Genomic DNA, 24,665 nt, shown 5'->3' with positions numbered 1-24,665 from the left:
GTTTTTCTGTTTTAAAAGTGGCTTTTTCTTTGCAATTCTTCCCATAAGGCCTGCACCCCTGAGTCTTCTCTTTACTGTTGTACATGAAACTGGTGTTGAGCGGGTAGAATTCAATGAAGCTGTCAGCTGAGGACGTGAGGCGTCTATTTCTCAAACTAGAGACTCTGATGTGCTTATCTTCTTGTTTAGTTGTACATCTGGCCTTCCACATCTCTTTCTGTCCTTGTTAGAGCCAGTTGTCCCTTGTCTTTGAAGACTGTAGTGTACACCTTTGTATGAAATCTTCTGTTTTTTGGCAATGTCAAGCATTGTATAGCCTTCATTCCTCCCAACAATGATTGATTGAGCTTCTAGAGAAAGCTGTTTCTTTTTTGCCATTTTTGACCTAATATTGACCTCAAGACATGCCAGTCTATTGCATACTGTGGCAACTTATAAACAAATGCAAAGACAATGTTAAGCTTCATTTAATGAACCAAATAGCTTTCAACTGTGTTTGATATAATGGAAAGTGATTTTCTAGTACCAGATTAGCAATTTAGCATGATTACTCAAGGATAAGTTGTTGGAGTGATAGCTGCTGGAAATGGGGCCTGTATAGATTTGATCAAAAATGACTTTCTTCAAATTGTGATGTGCTGTTATTTACATCAGTAATGTCCTGACTATACTTTGTGATCAGTTGAATGCCACTTTGGTGAATTAAAGTACCAATTTCCTTCTTAAACAGCAAAATCTGTACATTATTCCAAACTTTTGGCCGCCAGTGTGTATATATAATAAATATTATCATTACTCAGATCATTGGACTCAAGATGGCGCCGTGTGTGGCTGCTGCGTTGCGAGCTCCGAAACAACATTGTAGTGTTTTGTTTGTTTTGTTTACAATTCTTATCTTTTTTGTCTTGGATGTTGTCTGCCTTATTGTCTACGACAGACAAACACTTTTGGACATTGGTTCTGCAATTACACACCGTAAACCTGTTTACAAACACACCAGCAGAGCCATTTGTCTGGGCTGCCTGGCTGCGGAAACGCAAAAGGAAAAGGGGAAACAGAGCTGGCATTCTCATCAGAGTAAGACGTCATGCAAATCGACCCCCACTACCCAGTATTCTACTGGCAAATATTCAGTCTCTGGACAACAAGCTCTGCAAGCTGAGAGCGCAGATCTCTTTCCAACGAGAGACGAGGGACTGCTGCATTATCTGCCTTACGGAAACTTGGATGTCTGCTGAGATTCTAGATTCAGACATTGAACCCGTGGGGTTCTCTGTGCACCGACAGAGCGAAAGACCTCTCAGGTAAAAGCAGTGGTGGTATATGTTTTATGATCAATAAATCCTGGTGTGATCAGAGGAACGTACATTCTATCAAGTCTTTCTGCTCTCCTGATCTGGAATTTCTCATGCTTCTGTGTTGACCATTCTGGCTACCGAGGGAATTCACAGTGGTCATTATCACTGCTGTGTACATCCCGCCACAAGCCAACACAGACCGGGCACTCAAGGAACTGTATGGAATTATAAGCAAGCAGGAAACCACGCACCCTGAGGCCACATTCATTGTGACCGGGGACTTTAATACAGCCAGTTTCAAATCAGTCGCACCAAAATACCACCAACACATTCGTTTTAACACACGAGGGGACCGAGCTTTGGAACATTCGACCCTTCTGGGACAGCTACAAATCCCTCCCCTGCCCACCATTTGGCAAATCGGACCACTCTTCCATTCTGCTTGTGCCCGCTTACAGGCAGAAACTGAAACAGGAAGCACCCACCCTCAGAACGATCCAGTGCTGGTCGGACCAGTCAGAATCTACGCTACAAGACTGTTTTGATCACATGGACTGGGAGATGTTCCGGTCCGCCTCTGATAACGACATCGAGCTTTACGCTGATAGCGTAACGCGTTTCATCAGAAAGTTCATAGAGGACGTCGTTCCGACCAGAACAATTGGGATCTACCCGAACCAGAAACCTTGGATTAATAGCGATGTTCGCGCGGCACTTGATGCGCGGACCTCCGCTTTTAATTCTGGGAACGCGGAGGAGCATAAACAAGCCAGTTATCAGAACAGCAAAATGCCAGTACAGGAACAAGATTGAAGGACAGTTCAACACCACCAACTCTAGAAGCAGGGAATTAATATCATCACGGACTTTAAAGGGAATAAAAACTCCGCCGTGAACAACGCTGCCTCTCTCCCGGATGAGCTAAATAATTTTTATGCTCGTTTCGAGGGAAATAACACCGCCCTCGCAGAGAGAACTTTCACGGCCGAAGCTACAGAGGTTAGTTCACTCTCCGTCTTTGTAGCGGATGTAACCCGATCCTTCCGATGGGCGAATATCCGCAAAGCCGCGGGTCCAGACGGCATTCCGGGCCATGTCATCAGAGCATGCGCGAACCAACTGGCTGGTGTTTTTATGGACATTTACAACCTTTCCCTCTCTTTGTCTGTAGTCCCCACATGCTTTAAAACATCCACCATTGTGCCTGTTCCAAAGCAATCCAAAATCACTTGCTTAAATGACTGGTGTCCTGTTGCTCTGACCCCCATCATCAGCAAATTCTTTGAGATACTAATCAGAGATTACATCTGCTCTGCACTGCCTCCATAACTAGACCCATTGTAGTTTGCTTACCGCAACAACCGCTCCACTGATGATGCCATTGCATCTACAATACACACTGCTCTCTCCCACCTGGAAAAAAAAGAACACTTATGTGAGAATGTTGTTTGTAGACTACAGCTCAGCATTCAACACCATAGTGCCCTCCAAGCTTGATGAGAAATTCCGGGCTCTGAGCTTAAACAGCTCGCTGTGCAGCTGGATCCTGGACTTCCTGTCAAGCAGAAGCCAGGTGGTTAGAATGGGCAGCAACATCTCCTCATCACTGACCCTCAAAACTGGAGCCCCGCAGGGCTGTGTTCTCAGCCCATTCCTGTATTCCCTGTACACACAGGACTGTGTTGCAACACACAGCTCCAATTCCATCATTAAGTTTGCTGATGAAACGACGGTGGTAGGTCTGATCACTGACAATGGTGAAACTGACTGGTGTCAGGAGCACAACCTCTCCCTCAACGTCAGTAAGACAAAGGAGCTTGTGATGGACTTTAGGAGAAAAGACAGAGAACACAGTTCCATCACCATCAATGGAGCACCAGTGGAGAGAGTCAGCAGCTTCAAGTTCCTGGGTGTCCACATCACTGAGGAACTCACATGGTCCATCCACACTGAAGCCATTGTGAAGAAGGCTCATCAGCGCCTCTTCTTCCTGAGATGGCTGAGGAAGATTGGAATGAACTGCCACATCCTCACATGGTTCTACACCTGCACTGTGGAGAGCATCCTGACTGGCTGCATCTCCGCCTGGTACGGCAATAGCACCGCCCACAACTGCAAAGCACTGCAAAGGGTGGTGCGAACTGCCAGACACATCATCGGAGGTGAGCTTCCCTCTCTCCAGGACATATATACCAGGCGGTGTGTGAAAAAAGCTCGCAGGATCATCAGATACTCCAGCCACCCGGGCCATGAGCTGTTCTCACTGCTACCATCAGGCAGGCGGTATAGCAGCATCAGGACCCACACCAGCTGACTCCATGACAGCTTCTTCCCCCAAGCAATCAGACTTTTGAACTCTTGATCTCCCACGATCAAAATACATCAGCACTGCACTTTATTACTCTTATATCTCACACTGGACTGTCATAAATTATATTATTATTATATTATATTCTCTCTTAACAACACACTGGCAACTTACTATCAACCGACAACCTGAATGTCAATACAGTACAATACAACCTACTGTATTTTTTATATATACTATATATACTTTTTTTATTGTATAATGTGTATTCTATATTGTGTGTATTGTATACTGTACATTGTATGTTATTATTTGTATATTGTGTTGTATAATTATGTGTATATTAGATTTTAAATTGTGTTGTAAATCTGATGTTTATTGTGAATTGGTCCCATCACTGTCATGACTACTATGTTGCTCAGAATTGCACCCAAGAATTTCACACACTATTGCACTTGTGTATATGGTTGTGTGACAATAAAAGTGATTTTGATTTTATATATATATATAAACCGTAATTTGGTGAATTTAGGCTATAAAAAGCTTGATTTGGTAAATACCACTTAAATATAGAGCATTGCAGTGGAGCCAAGTCTCTGTCATTTCAAAATAAGAGTCCAGAAATAATTATGTATTTCAAGCTTGTTTATAGTTAAGAATACCAAATTATGTACCAAATCTTCATTTTTCTAGTTATTATTGGGATTTTGGTTACATAATAAACTGCATCTGGGATTTTGTTCATTTTGGACTCTTTTAGCCACTATGTCTGTGCCTATCAAAGTAAGGAAAAACTAAGAAATGTTTTAATATTCAACAAATCGATTTTACAACTATCGGCCAATTAATCGGTTATATGGCTTTTCTGCCACCTTCGTTATCAGTATCGGCAAAATCTAATTTAGATTGACTTTTAATTTGCACCAAAATAGCATAAGAGTTTGATAGGATGCACAGCCTTTCTTGTCAACAACAAACAATATGAGTAGCAATTTTCTCCCTACTGTTAAAAGTTGATTATTTTGCAATCCTGATTTTTATACTGTATATAGGCATAGTTGCATTTTATTACTTGCTTTTAAGCACAAAGTATACTTTGGTTTTTAATGCGAACGCTCCTCATCTGCGTACAGTCGAAAACCAGCCTGTCAAAGTACTGTATATACTTAAGTAGCTGTGTGCGCATACACTATTTGGCTCGCCAGTTGGGAACCACTTGCTTGCAGTACAACATACTAGGGCAACTTTCACTTCCTGCCTATTTCAGAACTGTGTAATAAGTTTATTCATTGACTCATCTTAAATGCACATTTTTACACATTGTAAAAGCATGTTGTTGTTTTCTAGTTTGTGTATTTGCATGGGTGTTTATAAGGCCTATGTATATAGTATATAAATAAACCTATTAGCAAATAGCCTTTCACTCAAATGCTCTTGCTCCTCTCTAAAATGAGACATCTTCCACTGAATCATAAATTATCCATGTTATTTCAGCAAGCCAAAAAATTTTGTTAAATTAAGAGTGACCACCAATGAAGATACATCATCTCTCATAATTTTGCAGTTAACACAGTTCACCTCTGCACAACCCAACAACAGTGTATGAATGAATAACAACACCAGTTCTTACCTGACCAAAGACAGATGCCACCATGGGTCTGAGTTTCCTGCGCTCCGTCTCACCTCTGAAGGGTTCCTCCTCAGGGTCAGTCGGCGAGTTCAGGCTGAGGGTCTTGGTTTTGGGCGGGCGTTTGAAGCTGCCACCTGAGGAGGTACTCCATCTCCTCAGCTTCTCTATCTTCTTCCTAAAGGATCCCTAAATTTAGAGTAAGAAGCAAAACAGCATTTGATGACTGAAATTCAACAGTTATCAAAACCTCGGATACACCTGATGTGTCTGTCTGTCTGTCTGTCTGTTAAGTTTATAAAACCTTCAAACTTCAAGAATTCTTAAACAAAGTCTTTGCCAAACAAGGCTTTGTCAAGCCAGCATTTAATGTTTGTCTTAAAGAGCTTTCCTTTTCTGGTTTAAAATTAATCAATGCAGCTGATTTTCTTTGAATTTCAATTCAATTTCTGCTTCCTTAAATTAACATTTGAATTTAAATTTTGTGTGATGTTTGCTACCTCAATTCAAACTCAAGATCTGAACTAGAATTTAAAAGGCATTCTCAGTTCAATTCTGAACGGCGCACAACCCCATATGGAAATCCTTATTTTGTTCATTTACACATATTTTATGGTCAATCTGCCACATTGTACATTTCCAATTAATTTTGTTGTGCTCAACCACATATCTATATACTGCAGAAATACAGTAGTAGGAGTAGTATGGTAGTATGCCATTTTGAATACTGCATATAAAACAAATAAGCATGCATGCCAGTTCAAAGGTCACGTACCTTTTTGACAATCTTGTCTTGGGGGATCTCAATGGTTTCCATGCTGCCTGCTTCCATTGACATTTTCCTCTGACATGGGCATAAATGCTTTTCTGTGGCTCTTTGTTTCTGCCTCCCACACTCTATTTAGATTCTGTTGCAGTAAATTGCATTGAGGATTTCAATCTCCTGAACATCACTCGCTCCTTTCTCTCTCTCTCTCTCTCTCTCTCTCACACACACACACACACACTCATTCATATGTAGGTTCTCTTCATCTCCTCCCCCTCAGCTAGGTGCTTTAAGTCAAATTAATATGGCAAATATTTTTCCCTTACTAGACTCTGACATACCTTAAACAATGAATTCATAAGCAAGAATACAATAAAACAGGCAGCTGTTCATTATGCTATTCATTGCTTTTGCTTGTGTGGTTTAGGCAAAAAAATAAAAAAAAATATTCTGGAAATGTGTCAGTCATGTTCACAGCGTCAGTTAGTTTTAAACAATTTTGTTGTTGTTGTTGTTGTTGTTTTTGTTGTTATTTTTGTGTAAGGAAAATTATTTCATCGCTCATTCTTTCTCCTGGTTTACATCTGATTTAATCCTTTATCCTGTCTCCTGTACTCTCTCAAAATCCTCTTACATGTTCATATTCTTGTCTGTAATTTTTCATCCTCTATTCCCACCCAACACCATTTATTTACATTTACACACATATATGGGTCACTGACAAATATAATAATGCAGACATTCACTTTTTTTTTTTTTTTTAAATCAAGATTAAGGTTAATTGGTATTCTAAATGAATGTTTGGGAGGAACATGTTCATCTAATCTGTCAGTCATACTCAAAAGGAAAGATATAAAATTCATTTTGTGATTCACCGTATGACTCAGTAATTGGAATCAAAATGTTATAGATGTGTGTATTTTATTTTTTTATTTTTATTTATTTATTTTTTTTACATTTGACATTTGTGAAAATAGACCCGATAAGATAATTTAATTTTTTTTGTGTGGTATTTCTATCTATATTATCCATTTTGATGTTCATGATAATAACACAGCGTGTCACAAGACAATTTAACATTTTAAATACACTGCTAAAATTGCAAAAAAAAAAAAAAAAAAATTAAACACTGTGAATAGATAATTTTGTTTTAGACTAAATCTGTAGTCTTTGCTGCAGCCAAATGCTGATAATCTATGATAAAAAAATTATTGGCCTTTTTATTTCAGCTAAACCTAAACCTAAAAGTGGAAGGGTCAACTACCCAAACAAACTTCTGGATCCATCTACTGAAGTCTGTGTTGAATTAGGGACCAGGTGTCATGACAAGCAGCAGTTTAAATAAGTGGAGGTAAGACTCACATTCCATAGCAAAGCTTTTGATTAGAGGTGTTTAGAGGTGAAGAAATTACATATGGCCCACACGTTAACAATAATGTTATGTAAGACCAAAAGAGGAAAATCCACTGAGGCAACTCCATGATCTTCATTGCACACTTAGTTCTGATCTCGAGGACCTTCTGTCGCACCCACATAGATGCTAGAGACACATGTAATTGATAAACTGATAAAACCAATGAAATAATCAAGTAATTCTAGTGCAGCTTAAATTAATAGGAGCCATTGTAGAGCACAGAAAAAAATATGGCTGAGTATTAGAGGACACAGAAAAGTGGGTATGTTCATATAGTTTAAACTAAGCTAGAATTTAAGAGGAAATTAACAAATTGAGGTTTTTTTTTTTTCACTAAACATGACACCATTCTAATGTAAATGGATAGATAGATAGATAATGTAGATAGACAGACAGACAGACAGACAGACAGATTATTGAGCATCTGTTGCTTGCTAGCTTGGGTCCTTGTCCTCATGTCCACATTAAAGCACTCTGAAAGGCATCTACAAGCTGCTAGTGACGCATGGAGTTTAATACCACTAGATGCATCTGTTTTGTACAATTACAGCATAAAGCTTACTCAAAACATCACTTGAAACATTTAGAGCTAAAAACGTGAACTATTCTGTCTTTTCATTCCATGTTCCGACCATTCACCTGTTCCTACCAGTTTTTTTCTCTCGTTTTTCCAGCTACTGATGAAAACTGGATCACTCATTGAGTACACATGTACAGTGTACAGTTCTGTACAGTTCAAGTCTGATACCACATTAAAAATCTTTGCTTTCTTTTATTTAACTTGGAAAAAAAGTTTTAGGGTTTACAATTTTGAAACAAAGAACATTTAGTGACCTCCATTTGTGCTATCATTTACAATGCAAAAGTGCAATAAACTTTGTTATAAGATGTAGTAAGAGTAAAGCAAAGTCTTACTGTTGTGTCATATAGATTTTATTTTAATATTTTACAGTATTTTAGAATTAAAAAGCAATAAAAAGAATACAATTGTTGTATTCTTTTTTACACACGCTGTATTGATCTGAACCTCTAGTTATTCACTTTTTCATGCAGACACTCTTTGGTTAAACATCTATGTGTCTGTGTGTACGTTGTTGTGAAACTGCAAATACTGGTGAGAATACAAATGTTGTTTTAGTAATGTTGTCTGTGGGTATGTGTGGTCTGGGTTAGGTTAATCTAAGCAGTGATGTTGTATATAGTATGTATGTGTGGTAAGTTTTAATCTGAGCAATGTGAAAGAGGTGAGACAGGAATACGGGCCATGTTGCTTTGTGATTGTGGGATTTTTGTTTTTAGTCCCATTTTTTTCACCAGAAGAAAGAGTACACTCTCTATAATATTCACAAAATCACAACAACCTCAGAGGTAATCCAGCATGACTATGGCTTAAATCAAACCCAGTGGGAGAAAGAGGAAGAGAGAGTGAGACAATGAGACAAATAAGCTTATAGGGTCATTCCATTATTTTTGACCTCTAGTTGGTGAACAATAGTCCACTAAGAAACATCAGTCATAAGCTGTCAGAGGTGCACTCGAGAGTGGGAGAATATATTATTCCACATCAGAGATATATATTGTATATACACTGTAAAAAAATAAAAATAAAATAAAATCTTGGAAGCACCATTTGGATTTCCTTAGATGCCACACTGCCGTAAACCTCTGAAGATCCCTCAGGCACCCTTTAAAATATTCTCAAGGATCATGTTTATGTACCAAGGCAGTTCAATGTTTATTTCAATTGCATCAAAACCTTTCCCTTATGATGAGGTTGCTGAAGGAAACATTGATAGAGTTTTTGACAAAACAAAGACTAAGTTTCACAGAGAACTAAAAGGGTGCCTAGAGGTCCTCCAAGGAGAGGAACACAAAATGGGGCCTTAAAAATCTTTTAATTCTTTCAGTAAAAGTCACATTTTGTCTTCCCTCTCTCCCTCTTTTGTGGGACACCTTTTAAAGCTGAAAAGGTTGATGGAACCCTGGGAGTCGCATTGGATGTGAGGGATGCTGGGGGTGGTGGGAGTGCTGACTGAAGTTGGGGACGAGGGGTCTTTTCTCCTCATCCTCCCTGTAGCCAACACTAATGGTCCAGCTTCCTCCACCAACCCCTCAAACACTGCCTCCAAACTCTGCCGGATCCGTGTGCAGAAGTGCGGACAGCTGAAGGTGTAGATTATTGGGTTGAGCACAGGGTTCAGGAATGCAAAAGTTGTTGCCACTGGCAAGGACACCTCCACTAGCATTACAATCTGTGGCATGTACTGAGCTGCCACCTCGAGCAGGCAGAAGACATGGTAGGGTACCCAACAGAGAATAAAAGTTGCTATCACAGAGACAACCATCTTTGTAAAACCTTGCGAGAGTCGAGCGCCATTTTCTCCAGCTGATGTAGAAGAAGTGGAGATGCTTCGGAAAAATTTGGATGCACTCTTTTTAGCATTGGTCACTCCTGGCCGTCTACTCTTCAGCCTTTTTCTGCGAGCTTGCAGCTTTAGAGCAAAGGAAGCATAACTGACGGCAATGACCACCAGTGGCAAAACAAAAGTCATCAATACCTTGGACACTGCAGTTGCTGCCTGCCGCACCTTGCAATCTTTATGCAGGGTGCTTGGAGAGGAGTAGAGTGCAAAATTATGGTAGCAGAGTTTACGGCCATCCTCTTTAACCACAACAGAACGGAACATGAAATATGGAAATGCATTAACTGCAGCCCACAACCATCCCAGGGCACAGATCTTCCATGCTGCAGACACAGTGCGCCGGTTCTGAGTCCACACTGGCTTGGTCACTAACAAGCATCGGTCCAGCGATATCACAGCCAACAGGAAGGCAGAAACAAACATGTTGAGGAAAAAGATGGAGGCCTGGGCAGCGCACAGCGGACCTCCCAGCTCCCAGCTGTGACCCATCAGTAGGTAATGAGTGAAAAGTGGAAGGGTTAGAGTGGTAAGGAAATCTGACAGTGCCAAATTTAGAACCCACACCGCTGCAACTGTCTTGCGACGAAGACGGCAGCCGAGCACCCACAGCACCAGGCCGTTTTCCAGGATCCCCAAACAGGACACCAACCCATGCACGCTGACCACTGCCAGATTCACACGAGAGTCGTTGTTCAGTGTGTGAGAGACCATTGTCTGCAGAAGGGGACAGTGGAGCTCTGAGGGGGACGATGGACTGAGGGAAGAATTAGGAGGGAACGATGAAGTCATTGCTGTGACAAAAAAGAGAGAGAAATTGATTAATAAACTTTTTTTGCAATGTTCTAAAATGAAGCACAGTCAACAAAATCGAGCTTTTATTCAGTATACACCATACAATGAGGAAGTTTTTATTTAGCATGCAAGAGGACATGGTTCAAAACCAGATCTAATATACATGATCAGCCACAACATTAAAACCAACTGCCTAATATTGTGTAGGTCCCCCTCGTGCCGCAAAAACAACACCAACCCGCATCTCAGAATAGCATTCTGAGATTATATTCTTCTTACCACAATTGTACAGAGCAGTTACCGTAGACTTTGTCAGTTCAAACCAGTCTGGCCATTCTCTGTTGACCTCTCTCATCAACAAGATATTTTCATCCACAGAACTGCCGCTCACTGGATGTTTTTTGTTTTTGGCACCATTCTGCGTAAATTCTAGAGACAGTTGTGTATGAAAATCCCAAGAGATCAGCTATTACAGAAATACTCAAACCAGCTCATCTACCACCAACAATCATACATGCGATTATCTAACCAGCCAATTGTGTGGTAGCAGTGCAGTGCATAAAATCATGCAGATACGGGTCAGAAGCTTCAGTTAATGTTCACATCAACCATCAGAATGGGGAAAAAATTTGATCTCAGTGATTTAGAGCGTGGCATGATTGTTGGTGCCAGCTGGGAGGATACAAATAATTTTTGGGGAGTTGCTTTCAGAATCCACTTGCCTCAAAAACCTGAGGGGGCACGGGCTTGAAACGTCTGATTCATTTAAACATGTATGCATTTTTATATACTTTTAAATACACATTTATAAACATTGCAACATGATCATATGGGAAGTCGGAATGTTGCTTCCAAATGTTCCAGCACCCTGACATCAACCCTATTATACTGACAAGCAACATCTCTCATCAGTCATTATTGCATCGGTTCAAATGTGTTTACCTTCTCCTGTGGTGTGACCAGAAGTGCATTGTGTCAGCCATGTGGGAGACCTGTGTTCTCGTCCTGTTCAAACTAGGCAGTAACTGACCCTTTGATAAGCTCCGCCCCCCTTGGTTATGGTTGTTCACTCTTACAAGCTCTGCAGAACTCCCCATAGGATTGAATGGGGGATTGCCGTGAACGATGCGGTTGTTGGCTAAATATTCTAATAAATGGAATGGATAATATTTATATGTGGGCTGGTATGAAGAGTGACATTGTAATGCATAGTAATCTGAAGTTTTTGTAAGAGAAATTGTTAAATTACACAGTAATTTGATTAAAATCTGTGGAGACTGTGAATCAAAATCAAGGCAAATGATTATTACAGTCACTTGAAAAGAGGAAAATCTTAATTTAATGACGATTACTCATCTAATAACATTAGCGTAAGTGAACCGCGCTGTTTATAACGTCACATAACACACTCACTATGATGCTGTGCACTCTTTATTTACTAAAGCTTTTACTATGACTTGAATCAATACATAAATAAATTAACGTTCCGTTATTAGCTTTAATTTACCTTGGAGCAAAGGTAGGTGTCGTTGCAGATGTTATATGTTATTTGGGAATGAGGGCTGACACAGTTTAATCCATAACATGCTCTTCTCCAGATTTATTTAAAGATTTTTATTTTATTTTAATTTTTTTAAAGAAAGGAAAACACTGCATGTATCCTCTCTGGTTAACTCGTGTCATTATTACAAATGACCCAGCAACAATGTTTTTTTTTTATTTTAATTTATTTTTATAAAATCCTTCTTAAAAATTCTCACACATTACTCCCATAGGCTCTCATTGTAAAAAGGCAAACGCTTGTCAGAGTAATGACAGCAGGGCAGCAGTTGCTAAGACAGGATTGGTCAGAAGTGCTTTTAAGGCGGGAATTAGCGAAGGGTCAATTGCGATTTTCCCTCTAATAATACATTTTAATTCTACTGACGGTAAGGTTTAGGATTTAAGTTTGATTGTAGAGTTAATAAAAAGCATTCCTCTTCATATCATTTGTATGAATCATTTACAGCTATAAACAACTCGTTTTGCATGCCCCTTTTGGGATATTCGAGGCAGTGCTTCGAATACCGGTAAGCACAGACTGAGTTTAGCTTAAGAAAAGTCAACCTACTGTTTTTTAATTCAGTGTGAGATTAGTCTGTCCATTTATATATATACAACTGACATTTTTAATTATGTTTATTGTTGTGGGTGCTTGCTTGGGCAAGTCAAAAGAGCACATTTTTCGGGTTATGCACCAAAATATAAAACATATAAAACCTTAAGTATGAGCAATAATAGCAGTGCTTTCCTTAGCAAGCACTACTAATAATTAGAGAGAGAGAGAAGCAACAGGAAACATGACGGTTTTGATAATCATATGATCTCTGAATACGGTCATAAACACTTTTAGTCTTTTAACTGTGTTAGTCTGTCTGTGAGGTCCATACTGTTGCTATGTTGGCTTAGTTCAGTCTTGTGCGAGACACACCACAACATATTCATCCTAGATCTCTACCAAAACATCATCTAAGGTATGTTGAAATTAGTTTTTAGTCATGTGTTTTGCCAAAGCAGCATTTGCAATTGTTGTGTCAAAATGCATAAAAAACATAGTTCACCAAACTATGCTACAAACATATGCCACAAGCTACATTTGTGGGCTGTTTGAAGTATTAAGCTGGTGCCTATTTATCAAAAAGTGCAGGTATTCAGTTATTTAGATTTGTGGGTGGAAAAACAGTTTACCCTGCCTGCATTATACCGTATGTTATATAATTTTCTCATAATACATATTGACTTTACATATTGAGTTTACAGTGTCTAAAAACCAATGTGCATTATAAAGATTATTATAATAGTTTGTGATAAAGTATTGAGATCGAAATACAACGGTATTACAGTTGAACAGGAAAATGACTAGGAATGTATCACACACTTGCATCAAAACTGCCTTTCAGTTGAAATGATGACTAAACGATGAGTACAAATCATCCCTCCAGCATAATCTTATATCCATTTAAATTTTTGTCTTTTCACCGTTTGTCTTTTCAAAGGCTAATGACCATGTTTCAGGCTTTACGGGATATAATTTTGATGCCTGTATATTTTACGGTTCATTATCGTTTATATTATTAAATGGTATAAATTTGATACACTAACATTCTGGAACTATAAAAATCTGCTTTTCACTTTATAATGTCTTGTTAATCACTGTAGTAATTGCAAAAAGGCACATGATGACATAAAGTTCACCAATAGTGGCCCTTCCAGGAGCAATGACCATGTAGGCACAGTGTCACTTGCACAAACACAAAACGCCATCAGGGAAACTGCAATATTAAAATAATGCAATAAACATTAACTAAACTACATAAAATATAACACGGAACACCCCAAAGTACATAATAAATAAAAAAAATATATATAATGAAATGTAAATGGTCATGCAGAGAATACTAATAATGCCCGAATATTGTTTTTTACCGTCATTTTTAATTTACTGTAAAAAGTACATGCACTTTCTTGTTAAACATAATATACATTTTTACTGTTAATTATATGATAAAATGATAATTTTTACATCTAACAAACATAATTTTCCCAACATATTATAATTACATGTATTTTCTATGTATTTATAATCATTTTTACCATATATTTTAAGGTAACTACCCATTAACCAACTAACGTTTTTTTACTGTAGCATTTTTAAACTGTACCTACAGTGTACAATTCAATGATTGTATAGATGAATAATATTGTTTTATACACTGCCTGGCCAAAAAAAAAACAAAACAAAAAAAACAATCACATACTCTAATCTTTTGTTTTCTAACCTTTCGTCGTGGCATTGTTTCGACAACCTTATGCAATGTCACAAAATTTATTTCCATCCAGAGTTGCATTAATTTTTGGCTGAGATCTTGTATTGATGACGGGAGAGTCGAACCGATCCTTAAAATCTTCTCCAGCACATTCCAAAGACTTTCAATGGGGTTAAGGTCAGGATTCTGTGGTGGCCAATTCATGTGTGAAATTGATTCCTCATGCTCCCTGAACCACTCTTTCACAATTTGAGCCTGATGAATCTTGGCATTGTCATCTTGGAATATGCCCATGCCATCAGGGAATAAAAAATCCATTGATGGGATAACCTGGTCATTCAGTACATTCAGGTAGTCAGCTGACTTCATTTTATTGCTGCATAATGTTGCTGAGCCTAGACCTGACCAATTGAAGCAACCCCAGATCATAACACTGCCTCCAGAGGCTTGTACAGTGGGCACTATGCATGACGGGTGCATCACTTCATGCGCTTCCTTTCTTACCCTGACGTGCTCATTGCTTTGGAATAGCGTAAACCTGGACTCATCAGCACACATTACCTTTTTCCATCTTTATGCTCCCCATCAAACTGAAGTTGTTTTTTCCGATTAGCCTCACTAACAAGTGGCTTTCTTGTGGCCACACAGCTGTTTAGTCCCAATCCTGTAAATTCTCATCACATTGTGTGTGTGGAAATGCTCTTACTTTCACTAATAAACATATCCGTGAGTTCTACTGTCGATTTTTGACTGTGACTTCACCAAGTGTTTAAGTGACCTCCGATCAAGATCATTCAAGATTTTTTTCCGACCAATCAAATCAAATCAAATCACTTTATTGTCACACAGCCATATATACAAGTGCAATGGTGTGTGAAATTCTTGGGTGCAGTTCTGATCAACATAGCAGTCGTGACAGTGATGAGACATATACCAATTTACAATAACATCAAATTAACACAACACAATTTAAACATCTGTTATACACATAATTACACTCAACAGTATACAAATAATAACATACACTGTACAGTATACAATACGCTCTATATAGATACACATTATTCAATAAAAATAAAAAGTAAAAATATATAAAAAAGTACATATATATATATATAGAATGTACAGTATTGTACTGTATTGACATTCAGGCTGTCGGTTGATAGTCAGTTGTTAAGAGAGAACATAATAATATATAATTTATGACAGTCCGGTGTGAGATATAGAGTAAGGGTAATAAAGTGCAGTGCTGATGTATTTTGATCGTGGGAGATCAAGAGTTCAAAAGTCTGATTGCTTGGGGGAAGAAGCTATCATGGAGTCAGCTGGTGCGGGTCCTGATGCTGCGATACCGCCTACCTGATGGTAGCAGTGAGAACAGCCCATGGCTCGGGTGGCTGGAGTCTCTGATGATCCTCCGAGCTTTTTTTCACACACCGCCTTGTATATATTTCCTGGAGGGAGGGAAGCTCACCTCCGATGATGTGTCTGGCAGATCGCACCACCCTTTGCAGTGCTTTGCGGTTGTGGGCGGTGCTATTGCCGTACCAGGCGGAGATACAGCCAGTCAGGATGCTCTCCACAGTGCAGGTGTAGAACCGTGTGAGGATGTGGCGGTGATGAGCCTTCTTCACAACGACTTCAGTGTGGATGGACCATGTGAGTTCCTCAGTGATGTGGACACCCAGGAACTTGAAGCTGCTGACTCTCTCCACTGGTGCTCCATTGATGGTGATGGGACTATGTTCTCTGTCTTTTCTTCTGAAGTCCACCACAAGCTCCTTTGTCTTACTGACATTGAGGGAGAGGTTGTGCTCCTGACACCAGTGTGTCAGAGTGTGTACCTCCTCTCTGTAGGCTGTTTCATCATTGTCAGTGATCAGACCTACCACCGACGTGTCATCAGCAAACTTAATGATGGCATTGGAGCTATGTGTTGCCACATAGTCATGTGTGTACAAGGAATACAGTAGTGGGCTGAGAACACAGCCCTGCGGTGCTCCAGTGTTGAGGGTCAGTGATGAGGAGATGTTGCTGCCTATTCTAACCACCTGGCTTCTGCTTGACAGGAAGTCCAGGATCCAGCTGCACAGCGAGCTGTTTAAGCCCAGAGCCCGGAGTTTCTCATCTAGCTTGGAGGGCACTATGGTGTTGAATGCTGAGCTGTAGTCTACAAACAGCATTCTCACATAAGTGTTCTTTTTTTCCAGGTGGGTGAGAGCAGTGTGTATTGTAGATGCAATGGCATCATCAGTGGAGCGGTTGTTGCGGTAAGCAAACTGCAGCGGGTCAAGAGAGAGTGGCAATACAGAGCAGATGTAATCTCTGATTAGTCTCTCAAAACATTTGCTGATGATGGGGGTCAGAGCAACAGGACGCCAGTCATTTAAACAAGTTATTTTTGATTGTTTTGGAACAGGCACAATGGTGGATGTTTTAAAGCATGTGGGGACTACAGACAAAGAGAGGGAAAGGATGAAAATGTCCGTAAAAACACCAGCCAGCTGGTTCGCGCACGCTCTGATGACGCGGCCCGGAATGCCGTCTGGGCCAGCGGCTTTGCGGATATTCACCCATCGGAAGGATCGTGTTACATCCGCTACAGAGACGGAGAGTGAACTAACCTCTGTAGCTTCAGCTGCGAGAGCTCTCTCCGCGAGGGCGGTGTTATTTCCTTCGAAACGAGCATAAAAAGCATTTAGCTCATCCGGTAGAGAGGCACCGGTGTTCATGGCGGAGTTTTATTCCCTTTAAAGTCCGTGATGATGTTAATTCCCTGCCACATGCTTCTAGAGTTGGTGGTGTTAAACTGTCCTTCAATCTTACTCCTGTACTGGCGTTTTGCAGTTCTGATAGTTTTTCGGAGGGCATAACTGGCTTGTTTATGCTCCTCCACGTTCCCGGAATTAAAAGCGGAGGTCCGCACATTAAGTGCCGCGCAAACATCGCTATTGATCCAAGGTTTCTGATTCGGATAGATTCGTACAGTTCTGGTCGGAACAACGTCCTCTACGCACGTTCTGATGAAACACATTACGCTATCAGCGTAAAGCTCGATCTCGTCATCAGAGGCGGACCAGAACATCTCCCAGTCTGTGTGATCAAAACAGTCTTGTAGCATAGAATCTGATTGGTCCGACCAGCACTGGATCGTTCTGAGGGTGGGTGCTTCCTGTTTCAATTTCTGCCTGTAAGCGGGCAGAAGCAGAATGGAAGAGTGGTCCGATTTGCCAAATGATGGGCGGGGGAGGGATTTGTAGCCATCCCGGAACGGTGTGTTGAAACTAATGTGCTGGTGATATTTTGGTGCGACTGATTTTAAACTGGCTTTATTAAAGTCCCCGGTCACAATGAACACGGCCTCAGGGTGCGCGGTTTCCTGCTCACTTATATTCCCATACAGTTCCTTGAGTGCCCGGTCTGTGTCGGCTTGTGGGGGAATGTACACAGCAGTGATAATGACCGCTGTGAATTCCCTCGGTAGCCAGAATGGTCGACACAGAAGCATAAGAAATTCCAGATCAGGAGAGCAGAAAGACTTGATAGAATGTATGTTCCTCTGATCACACCAGGATTTGTTGATCATAAAACATACACCACCACCTCTGCTTTTACCTGAGAGGTCTTTCGCTCTGTCCGCTCGGTGCATGGAGAACCCCGCGGGTTCAATGGCTGAGTCTGGAATCTCCGCAGACATCCAAGTTTCTGTTAGGCAGATAATGCAGCAGTCCCTTGTATTTCGTTGGAAAGAGATCCGCGCTTTCAGCTCGCAGAGCTTGTTATCCAGAGACTGAACATTTGCCAGTAGAATAGTGGGTAGCGGGGGTCGATTTGCGCGGCGTCTTACTCTGATGAGAACACCGGCTCTATTTCCCCTTTTCATCCTGCGTTTCCGCGGCCGTGCTGCCCAGACAAAGGGCTCCGCTTGCGTGCTTGTAAACAGCGGGTCGGCATTGAGGAATGTGAAGTCCGGTTTACGGTGTGAGATTGCTGAACCAATGTCCAAAAGTGTTTGTCTGTCATAGACAATAAGGCAGACAACATCCAAGACAAAAAACATAAGAATTGTTAACAAAACAAACAAAACATTACTATGTTGTGTCGGAGCTCGCAACGCAGCAGCCATACTCGGCGCCATCTTGAGTCCTATGACCACCTGAGACCACATTTCATCCGCGAAGCTGACGGTTCACCACTATCCTTCCGGGTTTTAATAATGTGTTGGACAGTTCTTAACCCAATTCCAGTGATTTCAGCAATCTCCTTAGTTGATTTCTTTGCATGAGGCAGGCCAATAATTTGCCCCTTTTGAAACACAGTAATATCTTTTCCACAACCACAGGATACATCTTTGACCTGGTTGTTTAAGAAATGAGAAGCTACACACTGCATTAGAATCAGAATCAGCTTTTTTTGCCAAGTATGCTTACACATACAAGGAATTTGTCTTGGTGACAGGGGCTTCCAGTGTACAACAATACAAAAACAATACAAAAACAGCAGCGAGACATAGATAATAATAAAAAATTAAAAATAGTTATACACATACGTACATACACACACACACACAGACACACACATACATACATACACAGATACACATACGTAGTGCAATCTAATACAAATCTGTTATGTACAGTGCAAATACAAATCTGTTATGTACAGTGCAAATGTTTTTTTTTTTTTTTTCTCAGAGGAATGAAATGGCAGAAGATTGGATGTGTTGGATAAATATAAAAAAGACTAAACTGTGTATTGCACATAGTTATTGCTCAATGGGACAATTAACTGTTCATGAGATGGATAGCCTGAGGGAAAAAAACTGTTCCTGTGTCTGACGGTTCTGGTGCTCATAGCTCTGAAGCATCGGCCAGAAGGCAACAGTTCAAAAAGGTAATGGGCAGGGTGAGTGGGGTCCAGAGTGATTTTTCCAGCCTTTTTCCTCACTCTGGAAGTGTATAGTTCTTAAAGGGGGGGAAGGGGGCAACCAATAATCCTCTCAGCAGTCCGAACTGTCTTTTGTAGTCTTCTGATGTCTGATTTCGTAGCTGAACCAAACCAGACAGTTATTGAAGTGCAGAGGAAAGACTCAATGACCGCTGAGTAGAACTGTATCAGCAGCGCCTGTGGCAGGTTGAACTTCCTCAGCTGGTGAAGGAAGTACAACCTTTGCTGGGCCTTTTATTACAATGGAGTCAATGTGTGTCTCCCACTTCAGGTCCTGTGAGATGGTAGTGCCCAGGAACCTGAATGACTCCACTGCTGCCACAGTGCTGTTTAGAATGGTGAGGGGGGTCAGAGTTGGGGTGTTCCTCCTAAAGTCCACAATCATCTCCACCGTTTTGAGTGTGTTCAGCTCAAGGTTGTTTTGACTGCACCAGACAGCCAGCTGTTCAACCTCCCCTCTGTCTGCAGACTCATTGTCATCTCGGATGAGTGGTGTCGTCTGCAAACTTCAGGAGCTTGACAGAGGGGTCCTTGGCAATGCAGTCATTAGTGTAGAGGGAGAAGAGTAGTGGGGAGAGCACACATCCCTGGGGGGCACCAGTGCTGATTGTACAGGTGCTGGAAGTGAGTTTCCCCTGTCTCACAAGCTGCTGCCTGTCCGTCAGAAAGCTGGTAATCCACTGACGGATAGACATGGGAACAGAGGGTTGGTGTAATTTATTCTGGAGTATAGCTGGGATGATGGTGTTGAAAGCTGAACTGAAGTCCACAAAAAGGATCCTTACATATGTCCCTGGTCTGTCCTGATGTTGCAGGATATGATGCAATCCCATGTTGTCTGCATCATCCACAGACCTGTTTGCTCGATAAGCAAATTGAAGGGGATCTAGAAAGGGTCCAGTGATGTTCTTCAGGTGGGCCAACACCAGTCTCTCAAATTATTTCATGACCACAGACGTCAGGGTGACAGGTCTGTAGTCATTAAATCCTGTGATATTTGGTTTCTTTGGGACAGGAATAATGATTGAGCGTTTGAAGCAGCATGGAACTTCACACTGCTCCAGTGATCTATTGAAGATCTGTGTGAAGATGGGGGCCAGCTGGTTAGCACAGGATCGAAGACACGCTGGTGAGACGCCATCTGGGCCTGAAGCTTTCCTCGTCTTTTGTTTCTGAAAGACGCGGCTCACATCATCTTCACAGATCTTAAGTGCAGGTTGAGTAGTAGGAGGGGGGAGAATAAGGGTTGCAGGAGGTGTTGGTGTTTGTGTGAAGTGAAGGTCAGAGTGGGTGTGGGGTGTGAGATTGGGCCTTTTAAATCTGCATTAGAACACATTCAGGTCGTTAGCCAGTTGTTGGTCCACCACAGGGTTGGAGGTAGGAGTCCTGTAATTTGTGAGTTGTTTCATGCCACTCCACACTGATGCAGGTTCGTTAGTTGAAAACTTGTTTTTCAGCTTCTCAGAATATCTTCTTTTAGCCACTCTGATTTTCTTGTTCAGTGTGTTCCTGGCCTGATTGTACAAGACTTTATCCCCACCCCTGTAAGCATCCTCTTTGGCCTGATGAAGCTGCCTGAGCTCTGCTGTAAACCACGGTTTGTCGTTGTTGAACTTTAAATAAGTCCTAGTAGGAATGGACATATCCTCACAGAAACTGATATATGATGTAACAGTATCTGTAAGCTCGTCCAGGTCTGTGACTGCAGCCTCAAAAACACTCCAATCCGTGCAGTCAAAGCAGGCTTGTAGTTCCCACTGTGCTTCATTGGTCCATCTCTTTACAGTCCTTACTACTGGCTTGGTTGATTTTAATTTCTGCCTGTAGGTTGGAAGAAGATGAACCAGACAGTGATCAGAGAGTCCCAAAACTGCTCTAGTGACAGAGAGATATGCATCCTTTATTGTTGTGTAGCAATGATCCAGTATGTTCCTGTCACTGGTGGGGCATGTAATGTGCTGTTTGTATTTGGTTAGTTCACATGTGAGATTTGTTTTGTTAAAATCCCCAAGATTAATATTAACTGAGTCCGGGTATTGTTGTTCCGTGTCTGTGATTTGATCAGCCAGCTGTTGCAGCGCTGTGTTCACACACGCGTTTGGCACGATATACACACTCACCAGAATAAACGAGGAAAACTCCAGCGGCGAGTAGAAAGGCTTACAGTTAATAAAGAGCGCTTCCAAAATAGGACAGCACATCCTCTTTAACACTGTTACATCTGTACACCAACATTCATTGATGTAAAAGCATGTTCCACCGCCTCTCATTTTCCCCGTAAACTCCGCGATGCGATCCGCTCTGAACAGCTGGAAGCCTGGCAGATGTAATGCGTTGTCTGGAATGGTTTCACTCAGCCAGGTTTCTGTGAAGCACAAGGCAGCAGAGTTTGAAAAGTCCTTGTTTGTGCAGGTGAGGAGATGTAGTTTGTCCGTTTTGTTAGGAAGAGAGCGGAGATTCGCAAGATGAATGCTCAGCAGCATTGTTCATAAGCCCCGCCGACAGAGTTTGACCAGCGCAATGGCTCGTCTTCCTCGCCTGCGCCTCCTGAACAACAAAGCCGCGCCTCCAACTAAAATGTCTAGCAAAACGTCTGAATATTCAAAAACCGTGAAAAGACTGTCTGGTATAAGCTGTCGAATGTTCAGCAGTTCGTCTCTGGTAAAACTGACTGGAAAAAGATTCCTAAACACAGGACAAACAAACAAAAACAACAAAACAATAGGAGCACTCCACACCGAGGCGGCCATCCGCGGCGCCATCATGATGTATATATCAGTTAGGGTTAAAAGAACTGTTGCCAGCTGAAACATATTAATCACTCAAATAATGAGCCAATCATAGGCTCTTAAATATTTGCTTATTTAAATCCAACGGCGACTTTTTTTTTTTCCTTGCCAGGCAGTGTAGGATATAGAAGCACACTATTTTGTACATACTTACATACAGATACATACTTTTTAATATTATATTACCACTTTTTGCTCCTTTGTATATGTCAAAACTGTGTATAAAATAAATAAATAAATAAAAAAGCCTAAACGAAAGCCTTACTTACAAACTTTCTAACCATTTTAATATATAGGTTTTCATTTATTTTTTCTAAATAAAATGAAAATTCATTAATATCTCTGAAGTAGCATATCATTTTGGCAGTTCCCAAAGATATACAATTATATTATATAAAAACATTTCTGCACCATTCCATAACAATATCACATGCAAGAGCTAATTTTAAAATGCCTTTATAATGCTTTTGATATTTCAAGATTCTTAATCTCAAGAATTCATCAAGAGTCAAGACTCTTTTTTTTATTTTATTTTTTTATATCTAAAAGGACTGTAAGAGTCTCTTAAACAAGTTTTTCAGGTTGAATTTTTTTGGCTTTCATACTGCCAGAATTTAAAAGTAACATTTAAATTAGCACCTTAGTAAACCTTGACAGACTTGGAACATACCTTTTGTGAAGTTTGTTTACTGTGATACCTTCTTCGCAGAGCATCTTCTCTGGTTGCTCTTTTGGACACTCACTTCCTTTTGTGAACATTTCTTCGTCTCTTCCTTGTCCCCTTGTCCGCCTTTCAGGTGTTTTTCATCATTCCTGTTTCTCATACGTCATTTAGTACTGTACTTTTTTTTTCGTGAGGCAGGGTGTGACTGAGAGAGACAGCAAAGAAGAGTAGAAAAGAGTAGGTGTGAATGTGTTCTTTGTTCGTCTTTGCTATTCATAATTACTGTATATTCCTCTCGCATACATGACAGCTTTGGATTGTATTGTATTGCATAGAGTGACTCCAGGACAACGCGGCACAGAAAAAAAGCAAATGCATGGATGGAAATGTGTTGACAATATAATAACCAGAGGTGATTTGCAACTTCTTAGTGTGTCAGAATCTCAGTAACTGTGCAATGTTATGAAGAAGCAACATGACAGCTGCTGTAACTTGCTGGCACTCATGCTATCTTTGATTTGTAGAGAGACAAGCAAAAGGAATTTAGAGTCTCTATTTTATGTTATTTTTTATGTAAATTTGTGTGTGTGTGTGTGTGTGTGTGTGTGTGTGTGTATATATATATATATACACACACACACACACACACACACACACACACACACACACACACACAATATATATATATATACTGTATTCTGGTGAAAGCAATTTATTGATGCATAGCAACCATTATACTGGTGTGGGTGTGTGTGTTATCTGTGTATATGTCACCTAATTAATATTCATGACCAAGCTGATAAGACTTATAATGTGTCCCACCACTTTTTTTTTTTAATTATTATTCATTTTTGTTTCCCTGTCTCCAAAAACATATGTGAATTGAAACAAAGGACTTACACCAGTGTTGCTCCTGGCAGACTATAAAATGTGTAAGCTGCTCTAAGTCGCTGTGGATAAGAAAGCATGTACTGCATCTAAAGCGTCAAACTAGTTTATCATAAGGATAGAAAAGGAACATTTACCACTCCCTCACTGCTTTTTGTAAAGTGTCAAGAAAATATTAGCCACTCGACAGCAGCCAAACTTTGTCAAAAAGATAATGTATACAACTCATTTAATCTATAACACAGGCAGGGTTGGGAGGGTTACTTTTGAAATGTATTCCACTACAGATTACAGAATACATGCTGTAAAATGTAATTTCTAACATATTCAGTTAGATTACTCAAGGTCAGTAACGTATTCAAAATACTTTGGATTACTTCTTCAGCACTGGTAGATTTTTTTTTACTTGTTTTGACTATAAAAACTCTGCTAGGACAGTGAGACAAAATACACATGTTAAAAATACATTCTCTGAAAAACCTAAATATCTTATGCAGTGCTGTTTCTAAAACAAGATAAATCAAATTGATCTTGTTTTAAAGATTTTTAGATATTTTTACAGGAAAACAGTACAAAAATTATTATCAAGAATACGATTTTTGCCCTAATATCAAAGGTCTTACTAGAAAAAAAGAAATTATGATCCAACATAAATTTTCTTGATAAAAAAATATGAACATGCCTGGTAACGTGCATGTAAAATGGCTAGAAATAGCATTTTAGCTTAGCATAAAGCTGACAATTTACACAAGGTTTATTTCTATTCTGCTCCAAACTTACTTCAAACTTACTTCTCTGTCTGCTCGTTTGAATGTAACACGTCATAAGAAAGTGTTTCAAGCGCACTTTGGATTGCATCATTTATATGTATAAATGTTTTCCATCTGAAAGGACTAAGTATTAAATGAAACAAATGACAATAAAATGCAAAGTAATCTCTTCA

General features: G+C 40.2%; 1 protein-coding gene across 2 annotated transcripts; it reads right to left on the bottom strand.

Moving 5' to 3' along the window:
• Positions 1-8,214: 8,214 nt before the first annotated feature.
• LOC127443418 (prostaglandin D2 receptor 2) lies at positions 8,215-23,241 on the bottom strand. Of its 2 annotated transcripts, XR_007897664.1 has the most exons (3): positions 22,841-23,241; positions 8,504-10,627; positions 8,215-8,440 (listed from the first exon to the last, which is right to left on the bottom strand). XR_007897664.1 is itself a non-coding variant. In XM_051702014.1 (2 exons), the coding sequence occupies exon 2, from the start codon at positions 10,623-10,625 to the stop codon at positions 9,327-9,329; it is 1,299 nt and encodes a 432-aa protein (XP_051557974.1). In that variant the 5' UTR covers positions 10,626-10,627; positions 22,841-23,241; the 3' UTR covers positions 8,215-9,326. The 2 variants fall into 2 exon arrangements, 1 of the variants encoding a protein (XP_051557974.1); XM_051702014.1 differs by having other exon boundaries at positions 8,215-10,627.
• Between the last annotated feature and the right edge of the window lie 1,424 nt (positions 23,242-24,665).

Source organism: Myxocyprinus asiaticus, chromosome 7 (assembly GCF_019703515.2).
Source record: "Myxocyprinus asiaticus isolate MX2 ecotype Aquarium Trade chromosome 7, UBuf_Myxa_2, whole genome shotgun sequence".
NCBI classification, from domain to species: Eukaryota; Metazoa; Chordata; class Actinopteri; order Cypriniformes; family Catostomidae; genus Myxocyprinus; species Myxocyprinus asiaticus.
The sequence above is the reverse complement of the archived record's forward strand: the minus strand, read 5'-3'. Positions and strand labels throughout refer to the sequence as shown.

Bases quoted from the DNA above. Each gene is read 5' to 3' on its own strand.
- LOC127443418 (XM_051702014.1), bottom strand. From the start codon at position 10,625: ATGACTTCATCGTTCCCTCCTAATTCTTCCCTCAGTCCATCGTCCCCC.